Consider the following 17,227-nt stretch of genomic DNA (forward strand, 5'->3'; position numbering starts at 1 on the left):
CTAGAATTATATAAGGTCATTTTATCACTTTATATAGGCCTATCTCATTCTTTGGCGGAGCTGCAATGATATTCTGTTGTATGCATACCTTAGTTTCCCCAAGCAATTTGTTGGTGCACACCTGGGCTGTTTCTGATTTTGCTCTGACAAGGAATGCTGCAAAGTGCAACACCTTTGCACACATGGATTTTGGTGCAGATATCTTTTCTTTAAATTCTTAGGGATGGGATTGCTAGATCAAAAGCTAGGTGGATCTTAAATCTTGATTAAAACATTTTAGTCAACCGACTTACCCTTCCCGTCAACAACCCAACTTCTCCGTTTTTTGTTTTTTTTTTTTTAATCATACAGAGAGGGAGGGAGAGAGAGAGAGAGAAACATCGATGTGAGAGACACATGGAGTGGTTGCCACCCACACGACCCCAACCAGGGCTAGGGACAAACTGCAACAGAGGTACGTGCCCTTAGTGGGAACTGAACCCGGGACTCTCCGGTCCAGAGGACCAGGCTCTTACTGCTGAGCCAAAGCAGCCAGGGCAACCCAACTTCTCTTTATTGGAATGTACCTTGTCTGCACTTGACCATGTGTTTTTGAGGGCAGCACTTCCTAGTGTTCACCTTTGTGCGGCAGAATTGGTCCTCAATAAATAATGGACAACGAATGTTATTTCCTGGGCCACCGACTCCAGAGCTTGGCATATAGCAGACTAATTAGATGTCTACAACTCTTCAATGACTAGACTTGCTAAGAGTTAGTGAAGTTAACTAAAGGCGCCGGAACCTGTGCTGGGCGATTTACCTTCCACTCCCTCTCACGTAGTCCCTTTTACCTTCCCCACTTAGGGAGGCGTGCCCTGTACCTATCTGTACTCTGTGCACTCATTGGTGGAACCAGATGCCCGTCACTGTCAGATTCCGCCCTAGCCACGCCCCATGCCGTCCATGGAACCGAGAGAAGGTGTGGCCATTGTCTGAGAGTCCGCCCATCCCACGGAGCCAGCGCACGCCGCGCCCCGCCCCCTCGTACGCAGGCTCCGCCCGCCCTCACGCACGCGCGCGCGCACCCAGCAGCGCCTCAGTCTGGGCAGCGGGACCTGGCGGGCGGAGGCCGGGCCGCTGAGGTGCAAGGGGAGGGGCCCAGCCGCCGCCGCCGTCGCCGCCGGGGAGCATGTCCGCGAGTCGGGCCAAGAAAGTGAAGATGGCCACCAAATCGTGCCCCGAGTGCGACCAACAGGTGGGCGGCGGGCCGGCGGCGGTGGGCTGGGGGAGGCCGCGTCGCCGGGTCCGCGCCGAGCCCGGGTGTCCGGGGAGCGCGGGGGCCGCGGCCGGGCGGCGCGCACCTGGCGGCGGAGGGACGGCGGGTGTCCGTCCTGTGGCCGGCGGCGCGGAAGGGGGCGTGGGCTGGCCCCGCGGCGGCTGCCGGCTCCGGTGACAGCGGCGGGTCCGGCCCCGCAGCCCTCGGGCCCCGTCGGGCGTGCGCGCGTGGCGGCCGGGAGCCGGGTCCTGGCCCCGGGCGCCCCGTCTGCGCCTCAGGGTGGCTTTGTTCCCACCAGACGTGCAGGGGCCCGACTGTCCCCGCCGCGCCCTGGCGGACGCCCACGTGTGACCGACGGGCCCAGTGGAATGGTGCTCTGTTCCGGCGAATGTGGAGAATTTTCTTCTCCTCCATCCACTTCCTATGTCCCTGCCGTAAATCACCGTGAATTCCTCCTTTACGGTGTTTTCGTGGAGCGTTGCTGGAGGGCGCCCCGCTCCCCCGCTCCGCACGCCATCCCGGGCTACAAGCGGGGCGTTCCTGTCTCGGAGCCTTGAAAATATGTGCGTGGTGGTTCGTGCCTTCCGGACGACCGCCGTCTGCTCGGAGCACGGCGCTGCGACGTGGAGCCCCGGCCGCCGTGCGGGGCGGCAGCGCCCCGTTCTTCCCCGGCGGGGCGGGCGTCCCCCAAACCTCGCGCCCGACGAGGTAGCGCGCTCGATTAAAACCATGCGCACGGCTCTAATTTCATGCCAGCGTGCGGCTCGGGGGGTGTTTTTTCTTTTCCACCAGGAGGATTTTTTCAAAATGACTACCTTTCTCCTCCCCCTTTCCTTTTTTTTTTTTTTTGTCTTTTAAAAAAAAAAAATCAGCAGTCATTTGAAATGGCTGGAGACTTTTAATAAGCCGATTTTAGTGCTTTCTTTAAAGAGCAGTCTTGGGGGGGGGATCAAGTCGTGTAACAAATGTTGAATGTTTTATTCAGTATCCTTGACGGGCAGTGATAGAGGCTCCTTAGAGGAGGATTGTGGAAGGGGAATTAACGTGATCGATCTTGGAGTATGAGGAGGCATTTTAAAAATAATGGAGTGTTTTTCAAAGCGAAGAGTTAAACTTCCATTCTTAGCAAGAACCCAGACTTGTTAAATTCTGAAAAAAAGGGGGGGGCGCTTTGAGATTTAAGTTTCTTTGCAGGGGTTTTGTTTCAATATTTAAATGATTTCCATTTGTTCCAATTAATAGTGCAGAAGGATACAGTTTCTGTGGTATGTATTATGCATTCCAGTTTCTGTAGGGCACAAGTTATTGCAAATCCTGACCTTGTTTTCCTTGGCACAAAGTAAGCTTTTGGGGAAAATAACCTGGTTTTGCTATCCTGGTTAAAGAAAGAGGAAAGGATAATAAACTTGTAGGAGTCTCTGTAACTGTTCAACAGAACGTGATCCGTATGTTACTTGTAAAGATCGCATCAGTTTTCTTTTGCACACACAATCCCCTCTCTAGCTGTCATAAAATGCCATAGATTGGGCGGTTCAAACAACAGTAACTTATCTTCTCACAGTCTGGAGGCTGGATGTCCAAGTTCTTGGTGTCTTCTTTATAGTGACACTAATTTCATGCTGAGGGCCCCACATCATGACCTCATCTAAACCTAATTATCTCATCTCCACATGCCATCATTTTAGGGGTTAGGGCTTAAAGATACGAATTTGGGGTGGGAGGTGGGACACAATTCAGTCCATAGCAAGCTACTACATAATTTAAAATGTTGGTTTGCTTTGTCCTGAAACACTACTTAAGGTAGTATAACTATAACATACGTGGGTTGGGAAACACTATGGTGTTACCTCAAACAATTAAAAATTGAATTGCCATTTGACCCATGATCCCACTTCTAGGAATATACCCTGAGAAGCCGGAAACACTAATCAGAAAGAATATATGTACCCCGGTGTTCATAGCAGCACTATTTACAATAGCTAAGATCTGGAAACAGCCCAAGTGTCTATCAGTAGACGAATGGATAAAAAAGCTGTGGTACATATACACAATGGAGTACTATGCAGCTGTAAGAAAGAAAGATCTCTTACCCTTTGAGATGACATTGAGGGACCTGGAGAGTATTATCCTAAGCAAAACAAGCCAAGCAGAGAAAGACAAATATCACATGATCTCGCTTATTTGTGGAATATAATGAACATAACACTCTGAGGAACAGGGTAGTCTCAGAGATGTGGAAGTAGGGTACAGACTGACAATCCTCAGAAGAGAAGGGGGGGGGAGATAAACCACAGAATTTGTATGCATGTATGCATAACCAATGGACATGGACAACAAAGCTGGGGGCGGGGTGGGGGGAAGGGGAGAAGCATGCCAATGGGGAAAAAAGGAGAAACATCTGTAACAAAAATAAATTAATAAAAAAAAAAATCAGAAGACAAAAAAAACATACGTGGTACTAATGAAAACTTTTGGTAATTTTTTTTTCTCATCTGAGGACATGCTTATTGATGTTAGAAAGGAAGTGTGTGTGGGGGAGAGAGAGACAAACAGAAATATTGATCGGTTGCCTTTCGTACATACCTCAGTGGGGGATCAAACCCGCAATCTTTTGATGCACTGGGCTCCAACCAACTGAGCCATACTGGCCAAGGTGATTCTTTTTTTTTTTTTTTTATCCTCACCCGAGGATATTTTTCCATCTTTTGTACAGATAGAGTGGGAGGGAGAGAGAGAGAGAGAAACATCGACGTGAAGGGACACACCGAGCGGCTGCCACCCACACGACCAACCAGGGCCGGGGACAAACTGCAACCAAAGTACGTGCCCTTAGCGGGAACCGAACCCGGGTCTCTCGGGACCGCGGGCCGACGCTCTAACCGCTGAGCCAAACTGGCCAGGGCCAAGGTGATTCTTAAAAGTGATTTATCTTTTTCTAATGTAACTGAGTTGAAAAAAAAAAAATAGATCAATTTTAGCATTTTAATTACTTACAGTTATAATCCAGAAAGCCATTTGATTTGAATTTAGTTTATAAATATAAGTGTAAAATCTTCAGCCCTGGCTGGGTGGTTCGGTTGGTCAGAGTGTTGTCCTGGACACCAAGGGGCAGCGGGTTCAGTTCCCCGTTAGGGCACGTACCCAGGTTGGTTCCATCCCCTGTGGGGGTGCCTGTGGGAGGCAACCCATCAATGTGTGTGTCTCTCTCTCTCTCCAAAAATCAGTTAAAAAGAGAAAAATAACATCTTCAGAGTTTGAGGAAATTACCTCAGTTGAAGAGATACACACACGTTCTGTGTGTATCTGTACGTTTAAAACAGATAAAGCAATAAACAAGGAAAACCTAGGTTTTTAATTGCTTTAGAATATCCCTTTTACATGCCTCTATTTGGAAATATGGTTCTGAAACATCTAAACCACAATACTTTTCAAGGGCATTTCACATCCACTAAACCCAGAGCCATTTTGTGTGTAGTATTACTCATGATTCTTGATATCTTTTGTGTATGTTTCCGTTTTTGCCTTAACTTTTTTTTTTTTTTTTAATCCTCACTTGAGGACATTTTTCCATTTTTGTTGTTGTTGTTCAGATAGAGTGGGAGGGAGGGAGGGAGAGAGAGAGAGAGAGAGAGAGAGAGAGAGAGAGAGATACATCGACATGAAAGGGACACCTAGTGGTTGCCACCCGCACAACCCATCCAGGGCCGGGGACAAACTGCAACCGAGGTACATGCCCTTAGTGGGAACTGAACCCGGGTCTCTCCGGACCGCAGGCCAACGCTCTAACCACTGAGCCAAACCGGCCAGGGCTTAACTTTTTTTCTTTATAGATTTTGGAGAGAAAGGAAGAAGAGAGAGGGAGAGAGAAACATCGATGAGCCCTGGCCAGTTTTGCTCAGTGGTTAGAGTGTTGGCCTGTTGACCGGAGAGTCCCAGGTTCAGTTCCTGCTAAGGGCATGTACCTTGGTTGCAGTTTGTCCCTGGCCCTGGATGGGTTGTGCGGGTGGCAACCACTCGATGTGTCCCTTTCACATCGATGTTTCTCTCTCTCTCCCTCCTGCTCTGTCTGAAGATAAATGTAAAAATGTCCTCTTCCTCTCTCTCTCTCTCCCTCCTGCTCTGTCTGAAGATAAATGTAAAAATGTCCTCTGGTGAGGATTAAAAAAAAAGAAACATTGATGAGAGAGAACACTGATGGGCCGCCTCCTCCATGCCCCCACTGGGGATTTGGCCCACAACCTGGGCATGTGCCCTGATCCGGGATCGAACAGACAACCTTTTGGTGCACGGGTCGACATTCAACCAGTGAGCCACACCAGCTGGGCTTTGCCTTAATTTTTAAAAATAGAGCAGCTGTTTCTTTTTTAACCCCATTTATAGGAAATTTTATGTAACATATAGTAAACATGTCCACTATAGGTAACTTTGATTCTTTTAGCACAGTGGTTCTCAGCCTTCCTAATACAGTCCATGTTGTATGTGGGCTTATCTGCATGTGGGCGACCGCCTGGAGTGGGTAGGGGAGCGGATAGTTGGACCCCCAAAGGGGTTGCAACCCACAGGTTGAGAACTGCTGTTTTGGCAGCAAGGAATATAAATGAGTTCTCTACAATGTGGTTATTGTACAGCTTTTTAAAATCAGTGAAACAATATAGGACCAGGATTTTGTTTCTTGTAGGTTTTTGTTTTTTTTTTTTAATCTGTTTACTTGTAAAACATACAAAAAACCTAAATATATTTTTCAAGAAATAAAGTGATATGCAATAAGTCATCAGTAAACAAAATTTTGGAATTTTTTTCTATGTTAAATTCATGAAAGTGGAGCATTAGAACTTTCATTACCATTATCTTTGGCATTGTGACTGAAATTTGAAGAATATTTTGGGTATTTGTTGTAGTGGTGTTTGGTTGCGTTTTTTTTTTCTTTTCTTTTCTTTTTTTCTCTGGTGGGTTGGGGTGAGGGAAGAAACTTTCCATTTTAAAAAGGACTCTAGGGCTCTGGCCAGTTTGGCTCCATGAATAAAATGTCGACCAGGGACGGAAGGGTCTGCAGTTTGAATCTAGTCAAGGCCCCTGTACGTACCTGGGTTGTAGGGTTCCCAGGCTCTGATGGGCTGTGCAGGAGGCAGCTAATCCATGTCTCTCCCATGACGTTTCTCTCTCTCTCTCTTTCTCCCCCTCCCACTCTCCCTCCCTCCTACTCTCTAAAAAGTCAATGTAAAAATATCCTCTGGTGAGGATTAACCATAGATAGATAGATAGATAGATAGATAGATAGATAGATAGATAGATAGGACTCTAGGGTGATTTAGCCCCGGTGCATTGAATGTTTCTTGAGCATAAGACACTTGTATTAAGGGATGAAAGTCAACCTATAAATTAATCAGTGTGTGTGCATTCTTCATCCCAAAACCAAATGTACATTTCTCATCTAACTGTAGCACCCTGTGTTCATTCTGGATATGGGCTGATAAAATTTTGGGGGGTATAAAGCAGAGACTTAAATGGAAATTTATTGAGTTTTAGTAGCCGGAAGAAAATGCTTGCTGAGTAGCAAAGGATCTGTTGCATAAGAATATGTTTTCTGTATAGCATTAACTTAAAACAATTTATATTACTGTGATGCTCTTAATGATGTGTGAACATAAAGGAAATGAGTCAGTACCTTTGAGCTTGGTTTCTATGAAGATGTGAAATTTTTTAAATGACAAATATATCTATATTTGGCAGATTGTGCACTATTAAAAATGTAATGTTACATTTTCTATCATGGTTTGAAAGAATCAGATCACATTTTTAATAAAGCAAACTCTTAGACATATCTGGAGTTTGATTATTTTTATAGGATTTATTCTTATTTTTCTTAAATTCAAGTAGATGTTCTTGAACATTTTTATGCAAAGAAAAACAATTCTGCCAAAAGTTTTATTTATCTTAATTAGATCAAGTATTTATACAGTAAACTGTCAATTTAACAAATTTCTGATTTAATGGACAAAATTTCTGGTCCATATGTCATATGTGAAAATTAGCACCCTGTTAATTTAAAAATGCTTTTAACAAAGATTTACTTATAGTTAAATTAACAGGTTTTTTTTGTTATTAATTAATTAATTAATTTTTTTTTTATTGCTTTTAGAGCGAGAGGGAGGGAGAGGGAGAGTGAGATAGAAACATCGATGGGCCCTGGCCGGTTTGGCTCAGCGGTTAGAGCGTCAGCCTGCGGTCCAGAGAGACCCGGGTTCAGTTCCCACTAAGGGCATGTACCTCGGTTGCAATTTGTCCCCGGCCCTGGTTGGGTCGTGTGGGTGGCGACCACTCGATGTGTCCCTTTCACGTCGATGTTTCTCTCTCTCTTTCTACTATCTGAACAAAATATGGAAAAATGTCCTCAGGTGAGGATTAAAAAAAAAAAATAATAAAAAAAAAAATAAACGTCGATGAACCACAACCTGGGCATGTGCCCTGACCAGGAATCAAATCAGTGACCTCTTGGTGCATGGGTTAATGCTCAACCACTGAGCCACAGTAGCCAGGTCAATTCAGCTATTTTTATTTTTATTTTTTAAACTTTATTTATTTATTTATTTTTAATCCTCAACCGAGGATATTTTTACATTCATCTTCAGACAGAGTGGGAGGGGGAGAGCGAGAGGAAGAAACATCAATGTGAGAGAGAGACACATCAATTGATTGCCACCCACACGACCCCAGCCAGGGCTGGGGACGAACTGCAAAACCAGGTACGTGCCCTTGGTCGAAATTGAACCCAGGACTCTTTGGTCCACAGGCTGATGCTCTCACTGCTAAGCCAAACCGGCCAGGGCTAATTCAGTTATTTTTAAGAAATTTTAGCGAATAGGCCGTATGTTGGAAAAAACACTGTAGTAATTTTACCAACATAAATAAATATTACATACCTACAGCTATCGTCTACTTATTTAAGTCCAAGAGTCAGCTCTTGTAAACAGTGTTCAGGGAATGATTAGCATGTGATCACATAACACCGCATAACACCAGGTGATTGGTTCTTTTGTCTAGTGCCATGACCTTCTGCAGCAGTTTTAAGGTGCTGACCAATGTTCACACATGCACTATGCCACGACCCAGCCATGTGCATTTGTTTACTTGTGACTGGTGAATGCATGCATTTACTACACCTATTCAGTATAAATTTAAAATTACAGTAATACATATAGAAAACTTTTCTGTGAAATTAAACTTTTCATAATTTTAATTACACAAGTGTGTCTATATAAGTAAAAAGGTAAAGTAACTAATTTGTCGATTTTTCAGCATATGCATCTGGAAAACCTACTTTATTATATAACGGACCTTCAGCTTTAATGGACACCCCTGCTCCTGAATTAGTCCATTATATCGAGGTTTTACAGTATTCTAGAATACAAGGCATTCTGTACATGCATGGGTAAAAAGCTTTATGATTATAACTAAACTTTTAACAAGCAGAATAATGGGCAGATTAATTTAATTTACATAGGGAATTGCAGTTTTCTAATTATTCTGTAAGTACTTTTTGTTGAGATTAATTTCTGGGTTTTGATTAACATGCCTTAATTCCAAGGATCATTAAGGTTAATTTAGTAAAAGGGTTATTGGGGTAAACGTAAAATATTTTTCAATGATTTTCAGTAACATTTGACTTTTTAAAAATATTTATAGGCTCGAAATGGAGAAAGGAGTCGTCTGTATTTTATGACTTTAGAAGTAGAGGCCTGGAGAGCTTAAGTGCTGTCAGCTGGTTGTTGTTGGCGCAACTCAGCAGCAGCAGCAACCCCCAATCTGGGGTGTGGTGGGGAGAAACTTTACTCAGTGCAGACAGCTCAGTTGTAATACAGCCCAGCTCACAGCTCAGTTATGAAGCAGCACAGCTGTGAGGTGGCACTGGGATGAGGCACCTCTCTGGCTACACAGCTCTGTTCTGCCCTGATCTGCCTGCTCTTCTCCACTCTGGCATGGGGAGGCGTCTTTGGTGTTTCCTCTTTAGTGTTTCAGCCCTCTCTGGGAAACCCAGTCTAGACTCCAGTGGGAAGGGCAAGTACGCTCCCAGAGCCATCTGAGCTGACTTATATAGACGTAAGTCCCAGCCCCTGGTCCCTGATTGGCTCATCCTCATGCAGATGAGGACTCCAAATTCTCACTGTTTGATTGGTCCTCAAAGCACTGTCCTGATTGGTTGGTGAAGATTCTAATAGGGATATAGATGGGAAGCTCCAATTGTACCAGGAAGTCTAGTCCTATTAGTTGAAATGCAATTCCAGGAACTCCTTTATAAGGTCTGGCTCGGATGGCACAGGTCGTGTGAGAGGTTCCAGTGTAGAAACAGCTGCTAGGCTCTGTTTTATCATCTTGAGCCCAGTTAGCTACCTGGAACCCTTCTTAGTAGGTACCTTCTTTCTCAGGGTCCACATTGTTTTATCCTGTGTCCTTTCTGGAGCTGAGATGATATGACCCTAGATGTCAGCGACTACTATCTCCTACATTCTCTTTTGTTTGGAATATAATTTTGTCCCTCAAATTGGTTGTCATAAACTGTTCTTTTTTGTCACTGGTAATCGGCATCTTACCTTGTCGTGTTAGAACCAGAGTCATTTTCAGTTCTCCCCCTGCCCCCCCCCCCCTTTTAACAGATAATGCTTTACTAGGAAGAGTAGCATATATGAACAGCCAATGGAAATACGAACCAGAAGCTAGAAAGAAATGCTATTAAAATAGGCATCAATTATAAGGCACTCTAAATGCAAAACTATAACCAAAGGAACACAGTACAGCACTTCCCTGGAATGCTGCATGCCACAAAATGTGGGACCGAACAGAGTGTCTTTTTCCCTTTTGAAATGTCTGGCAGAGATCTACTTTTTCTCCATTTCCATCTTACTATTATTTCCAGTTGGGCTCTCATAGTTGTATATACTGATTACTTGAATGACTTCCCAGCCATGTTCCCTTTTCCAGTTTGTTCTATATAAACTGCTGATTAAAGTAATCTCATAAGAAGTGCTACCTTTCACCCTGGCCAGTTTGGCTGAGCAGTTTAGAGTATTGGCCCGTGGACCAAAGAGTGGTGGGTTCAATTGTGGCCAAGGGCACATACCTCAGTTGCAGTTTGGTCTCCAGCCCTGGTCCGGGTCATGCAGGAGGCAACCAGTTGGTGTCTCTCTCACATTGATGTTTCTTTCCCTCCCTCCCTCCCTCCCTCCCTCCCTCCCTCCCTCCCTCCCTCCCACTCTATCTGAAGATAAAATGGAAAAATATCCTCAGGTGAGGATTAAAACAAAAAGAAAAAAGAAATGTTATCTTTCTTTCCCACATATTTTCCCTGGCTCTGATCCTTCTATGCTTTTCTATTGGTCACTCACATCAGTACCTGTTTTTTTGCAATATTGATGATATTGTAAGGCCTTAGGAAAATATGAAGACGTATAGGACACAATACCCATGTCAAATAATTTATTGTAAAGAGGTGGGGTTTAAATAAATCTACAATTTCTATTTTAACTAATTTATCATTTAGTTCAGGAGACTATGTAAACAATAGAAAAATGGTAATGTACATTTTTCCTTTTTTTCTACAGGTTCCTGTTGCATGTAAATCATGTCCCTGTGGTTACATATTTATTAGCAGAAAACTTTTAAATGCAAAGCACCCAGAGAAATCACCACCTTCTACAGGTAATTGAGAGTTTACATTTTTAGCTTTTGATGTAGAAATTTAAATTTTTTGTGAATTTACTATTTATATATTTTTTTGAAGTTAAAAATCAATCTGTTGAAGTATGTCTGGTTATTGTTTTTGTTTTTTTCAGATTTGGGGTTCTTTTTTTAATGTTTTTATTGATTTTTTTTTTTTTAGAGAGATAGGAAGGGAGACAGAGAGAAACATTGATCAGCTGCCTCCTGCACGCCCCTCATGGGGAACTGAGCCTGCAACCCGGGCATGTGCCCTGACTGGAAATCGAACAAAGGCCTCTCAGTCCATGGGGCGATGCTCAGTCTACTGAGCCACACCGGCTGGGTGAAGTATGTCTGGTTTTTATTAACCACTAGAAGTCAGCTTATGACGTTAGTTTGCTGGTCATTCCATTTATTTTTATTTATTTATTTTTAATCCTCACCTGAGGACATTTTTGCATTTATCTTCAGATAGAGCAGGAGGGGGGTGGAGAGAGAGAAACATTGATGTGAGAGAGACACATCGAGTGGTTGCCACCCACACGACCCCAACCGGGGCGGGGACAAACTGCAACAGAGGTACGTGCTCTCAGCGGGAACCAAACCCAGGACTCTCTGGTCCGCAGGCCAACGCTTTAACTGCTGAGCCTAACCAGCCAGGGCAGGTCATTCCATTTAAATGATTATCCCTTATGCTGATAAAGCTTGTAATACATTTTCTGTTTTTGGAGTATGGAGAGCCATTCAAGGATTTTATGCAAGGGTGTGTACCTGATTTGCTTTTTTAAAAGTCTAAGGTATAATTGACATTCAGTAAGTCATATACTTAAAGTGTGCAGTTTGGTAAGTTTTGTCACATGTTTACACCAGTCACCACAATCAAGGTAATGAACATGTCCTTCAGTCCCAAAAGTTTTCTCGTTCCTCTTTGTAGTCTTGCTACTCCCACCCCCAGATAACCTTTGATCTGTCTTCTGTCACTATTCAAAAACTTTATATAAATGGAATCATGTAATATGTACTTTTCTTTTTGCATTTATCTTCAAATAGAGCGGGAAGGGGAGAGGGAGGAAGAGAGAGAGAAACATCGATGTGAGAGAGACACATCACATGGTTGCCACCCACACGACCCCAGCTGGGGCCAGGGCCAAACTGCAACCGAGGTATGTGCCCTTAGTGGGAACCGAACCCAGGACTCTCTGGTCCGTGGGCCCATGCTCTAACCGCTGAGCCAAACTGGCCAGGGCTAATATGTACTCTTTTACTTGACTTCTTTCACTGAGCATAATTTAAAACTCTGCCATATTGTTATATATATGAATAAAAATTAATTCCTTTTTATTGCTTAGTGTTGTATTCTTTGTATGGTTATGCCATGATTTATTTATTTACTGGTTGATGGACATTTGGGTTTTTTCCTCTCATCTGGTAAAATTTATAACAACTTTAAAGTTTTTTTAAACTAGTGACTGGAAAAATATAATGATTTTGGTGTGAATAATTTTTAGACATATTGATTATTGTTTGTAATTCCCTGATTTAGAAGATGTAAAAAATAATTTTGTTTGAATTTTACTTTTCCATTAACTACACAAATTGGATTTATTCAATGGATACACTTTATTAAAAGATGAAATTTTGTTATTTACTCTTTGATAAAGTCAGAACTTTCATATAGTGATGATCCCCAAATAAGAGTGGATGATTACAAATATATATTGAGCTGTATGCTAGGCACTGTTCTAAGCCTTGGGCATAAAATAATGAATGAATGTACTATCCAGGTGGGTTCACTGCTGTCATAGAGCCTACATTCTTATGGGCATGAGACAGAGAATGAACAAATAAATGGAGAATATCAGCTTGTAATAAATGCCTTGTAGGAAATTCAGATAGAGTGTTGTCCCAGCATGAGACTGGAAGTCTACTTTTGATTGAATGGTTGGAGAAGGCCTCTCTGAGAAGTGACATTTAAGGTGAGGCTGAATAGGAACAAGGGGGACTAGTCATGATCCGATCAGGGAGAACCTTCTTGACAGATGAAATAGCAAATGCAAAAATTCTAAGGCTGGAAACAAGATTGGTATATTTCAGGAACAAAAAAACTAGTGTGGTTGCAGTGTAGGCAGAGTGTAGGAGATGAGGCCAGAGGGTTAGGCAGGGACCAGATTAAGTAGGGCTTTGTAAACCAGAGTAAGAAGTTTGGATTTTGTTCTTAAAATGCTTGCTAGGATGTGGGATAGGTTGAGGGGATGGTGGCATGTTCTGATTTGTTGTTTAAAAAGATCATTCTGGTTGCTGTCTAGAGAATAGTTTGTGGGGATACAAGGGGTGCAATAGCCCTATTGCAGTACGTTAACTGAGTGAGGATGCTGAGTTAGGCAAAGTGGTTATAGTAGAAGATGACTCAGGAATTACTGATATTTATGTCTGTGTGAGGTCTATTTATCCTACCTAGGTCTACATGGAGGTGGCAAGAAAGTTGTTTAATTCCATTTCTGCTCCTGTTTGAGGTTGCTTCCTTTCATCATGAGAGTGATGAGAATAGACTTAATTTATTGGCTCTTAAAGGCTGTAACTGGATTGGTTATATAGGAGTCGCCAAAAGAGCTTGTTAAAAATGAATTCTTGGGTCTTATTCTCTAAAGGTTTGATTAAAGTATGGGAAACCTGCTATGATTCATTTCGTAGATATGCTGGAGTGGCACGTCAACTCAGTTGAGCATCTCCAAAATGAACTAAGACGTGGTTCATGCCCTTAGTGGGACAAGTGGGAGATGAGGCTGGAGGGTTAAGCAGGGACCAGATTAAGTAGGGTTTATTCTTGTATTCAACAAAATTTTGACCTCCTGTGTACAAATGATTCAGGTGAGAAACAAGATAAGGAAGAAACACAGCAAGGACAGAGAAGTTCTGGACAGATGCTTCAACCGGTAGGGTATCAGAATTACTTGAACCAGAAGGAAGAACTTAGAATGGTTCCCAGAGTTCTGTCTTGGATTACTGGTTAGAAAGAGGATATAAATAGGAAGACAAGTTTTGAGGGTAAGATGAAGAATTTAGTTTTGGATGTAGTTAAGAAATATCATCCATGGCTTTTTTTTTTTTCTCCAGTTGGGAATATAGTCTGAAGCTCAGATAATAGCCTTAGCTGGAGATAAAACCATCAGCAAATAGATGGTAGTTGACCTCATGGAAATGAATGAACTTGTGCTAGCCAGTCTGTAGGGTTGTAAGAGGAAGGGGTTAAACTGAAAACTCTGGTAAATTAATTTTAACGGATTGAAGTGGGTAGGAAGGTCTGGTCAACCGAGAGATGTCAGCTGTAGGAGAACAACCAACGGAGAGTGGTATACATAAGTCATGGTCATGAGTGAGAATCAGTTCATTATTATTTTACTTTTGGAGTTTCCTAAGGTTCCATTCTTTAATAAGAGTGGCCTTGTGACCTTCCAGTGAAAATGAAGCTCAGAAATCCCAGGGAGGAGGAAGAGGAAGTAACAAAAGAAACAGGAAGAATGGTTAGGAAGGACAGAACATCAGGGATAGACTGTACCATAGAACTAAAGGATGAGGGAGTTTTAAGAAGGGTAAGAGTATGAAAATCGTGGAAACACCCCTGGCCAGTTTGGCTCAGCGGTTGAGCGTCGGCCTGCAGACCAGAGAGTCCCTGGTTCGGTTCCTGCTAGGGGCACGTACCCCCCCCCCCCCACACACACACGCACACATAAAAAGCCTGAAACAGTTTCCTGCTAGGGGCACGTACCACACACACACACACACACACACACACACACACACACACACACACATAAAAAGCCTGAAACAGTTTGACACAGTACAGACCTGGTCTCAGAAGACCTGGGTTCTGATGCATACTCCATTTTTGTCACTCTCTAACAAGTGAACTGACTCTTGTGAGCAACTGCTTATTACTTGCATATAAGAGAGATTTATAGTATCAACCGTAGAGGGTTGAAGTATAAGATGAGGAGCTTATGAAAATGTCTAACAGAAACAAAGCTTTACTGCATTTTTGCAATAAAATTTCTTAAGATTTGCCTTGGATAATCAATCTATAGTATATAGGGAATTGAGAAGAGTATAATTTTATTTTTTTATTAAAAAAAATTTTTTAAGGGCACTGTATAGAGTAAATGTTTTATTTATTTATGTTATGTTTTTATTGATTTTTTAGAGAGAGAGGAAGGGAAAGAGATAGAAACATTGACATGAGAGAGAAACATTGATCGGCTGCCTCCTGCATGCCCCCTATTGAGGATCGAACCCGAAACCTGGGCATGTGCCTTGACCAGGAGTCGAACCCGGACCTCTCAGTCCATGGGATGATGCTCAACCCACTGAGCCACACTGGTCGGTCGAGAAGAGTATAATTTTAAAACTCTATAATTTACCAAGTATTTGATGAGTATTGTCAGTGAGATGTAGAACATGTCGGTTTAAATGAAGAGAGGACTTAAAGAAGAAATGGAAATGGATAATATATAGTATCTGGAAAGGTAATCAGGTAACAATAAGGAAAATGCAGTTAAAATAAAATACCATTCATTCTGCCCACATTCTGATAAAAATGTAAAAGATTTTTTTGTTGTTGTTAATCCTCACCCGAGGATACCTTTCCATTGATTTTTTTTTTATTTTTTTTTATCCTCATCCGAGGACATTTTTCCATTTTTTACTCAGATAGAGTGGGAAGGAGAGAGAGGAAGAGAGAGAAACATCGATGTGAAAGGGACACATGGAGTGGCCGCCACCCACACGACCCAACCAGGGCCGGGGACAAACTGCAGCCAAGGTACGTTGCCCTTAGCGGGAACCGAACCCGGGTCTCTGTGGACCGCAGGCTGACGCTCTAACCGCTGAGCAAAACCGGCCAGGGCTCCATTGATTTTTAGATAGAATGGAAGGGAAGGAGGGGGAGAGAGAGAGAGAAACATTGCTGTGTCATCAACTGGTTGTCTCTCGCATGGCCCCTTGGTGCTGGGGATCAAACCTGCAACCCAGGCATGTGTCCTTGACTGGGAATCAAACCTGAGACCCTTTGATCAAAGGGCCGACGCTCTAACCACTGAACCAAACCAGCCAGGGCAAAATGTAAAAGATTTCTAAGTGCTTTTAGGAGTATGGCAAAATGAGTAGTCATACTAGTGGTGAGTTAAGTTGGCACAGCCTTTTAGGAAAGCATTCTGACTGTAGTGGTTAACCGTGTTCAATTTATGTAACTGAAAATCTAGACTTCTTTATCTAGAGATATAATTGTTTATAATATGCAATTAAATACTAGGATTTTTCAGGCATGCTTTTTTTTTTTTTTTTCTTTTTAACTGATTTTTTAGAGAGAGAGGGATAGAAACATCAATGTGAGAGAGAAACATCAATAGGCTGCCTTCTGCACGTCCCCTACTGGGGATTGAGCCTGAAATCCAGGCATGTGCCCTGACTAGGAATCGAACTGGGACCTCTCAGTCTGTGGGACAATGCTCCCTCCACTGAGCCACACCAGCTGGGTGGCAGCGCTGTTTATAATAGCAAAAAGTTGTGAAGCCAGATATCATAGGGGAATGGTTAATTAAGTAGGGTATATCTTTGGGGAACAACAGTATGTGCTAATTGTATACAGATTTTTAGGTACTGACACGGAAAAATTTCTAAAACATTATTAAGGAAAAAGTGCAAAACAATATTTGTATGACCTGTTTTTCTTTTACAATATTTGTCTTATGAGAACGTTTAAGATTTACTCTTATCAACTTTCATATACGCAGTACAGTATTATTAACTATAGTCACCATGCTGTACATTGCATCCTATGACTTACTAATTTATAACTGAAATCTGTACCTTGTGGACCCCCTTCACCCACTTCACCCATCCCCCAAACCCATGTTTTGGCAACCAGCAGTCTGTTCTCTGTATCTATGAGTTTGGTGTTTGTGTGTGTGTGTGTGTGTGTGTGTGTGTGTGTGTGTGTTTTAAGAATCCATGTAAAAGTGAGATTATATGGTATTTGTCTTTCTCTGTCTGGCTTTTTTCACTTAGCATAATGCCCTCAAGCTCCATCCATGTTTTCACAAATGGCAGGATTTCTTTCTTTCTTTCTTTTTTATTACTGAATAATGCTCCACATTTCCTTTATCCCTTCACCATCAGTGGACACTTAGGTTGTTTTCGTATCTTGGCTGTTGCAAATAATGCTGCAGTGAACATGGGGGTACATACATCTTTTTGAGTTAGTGTTTTTGTATTCATTGGATAAAT

The 17,227-nt window shown here is 42.7% G+C and overlaps 1 protein-coding gene across 1 annotated transcript in view; it reads left to right on the forward strand.

Moving 5' to 3' along the window:
- Positions 1 to 1,143: 1,143 nt before the first annotated feature.
- Positions 1,144 to 17,227, forward strand: part of LOC118639475 (UPF0547 protein C16orf87) — a 33,191-nt gene continuing 17,107 nt past the window's right edge. The window contains exons 1-2 of the mRNA XM_036275923.1: positions 1,144 to 1,234; positions 10,852 to 10,948. Of these exons, the coding sequence (XP_036131816.1) occupies positions 1,169 to 1,234; positions 10,852 to 10,948 (163 nt within the window). The 5' untranslated portion in view covers positions 1,144 to 1,168. The remainder of the gene's footprint in view (positions 1,235 to 10,851; positions 10,949 to 17,227) is intronic.

This window comes from Molossus molossus, unplaced genomic scaffold (genome assembly GCF_014108415.1).
Source record: "Molossus molossus isolate mMolMol1 unplaced genomic scaffold, mMolMol1.p scaffold_m16_p_21, whole genome shotgun sequence".
Lineage (NCBI taxonomy): Eukaryota > Metazoa > Chordata > Mammalia > Chiroptera > Molossidae > Molossus > Molossus molossus.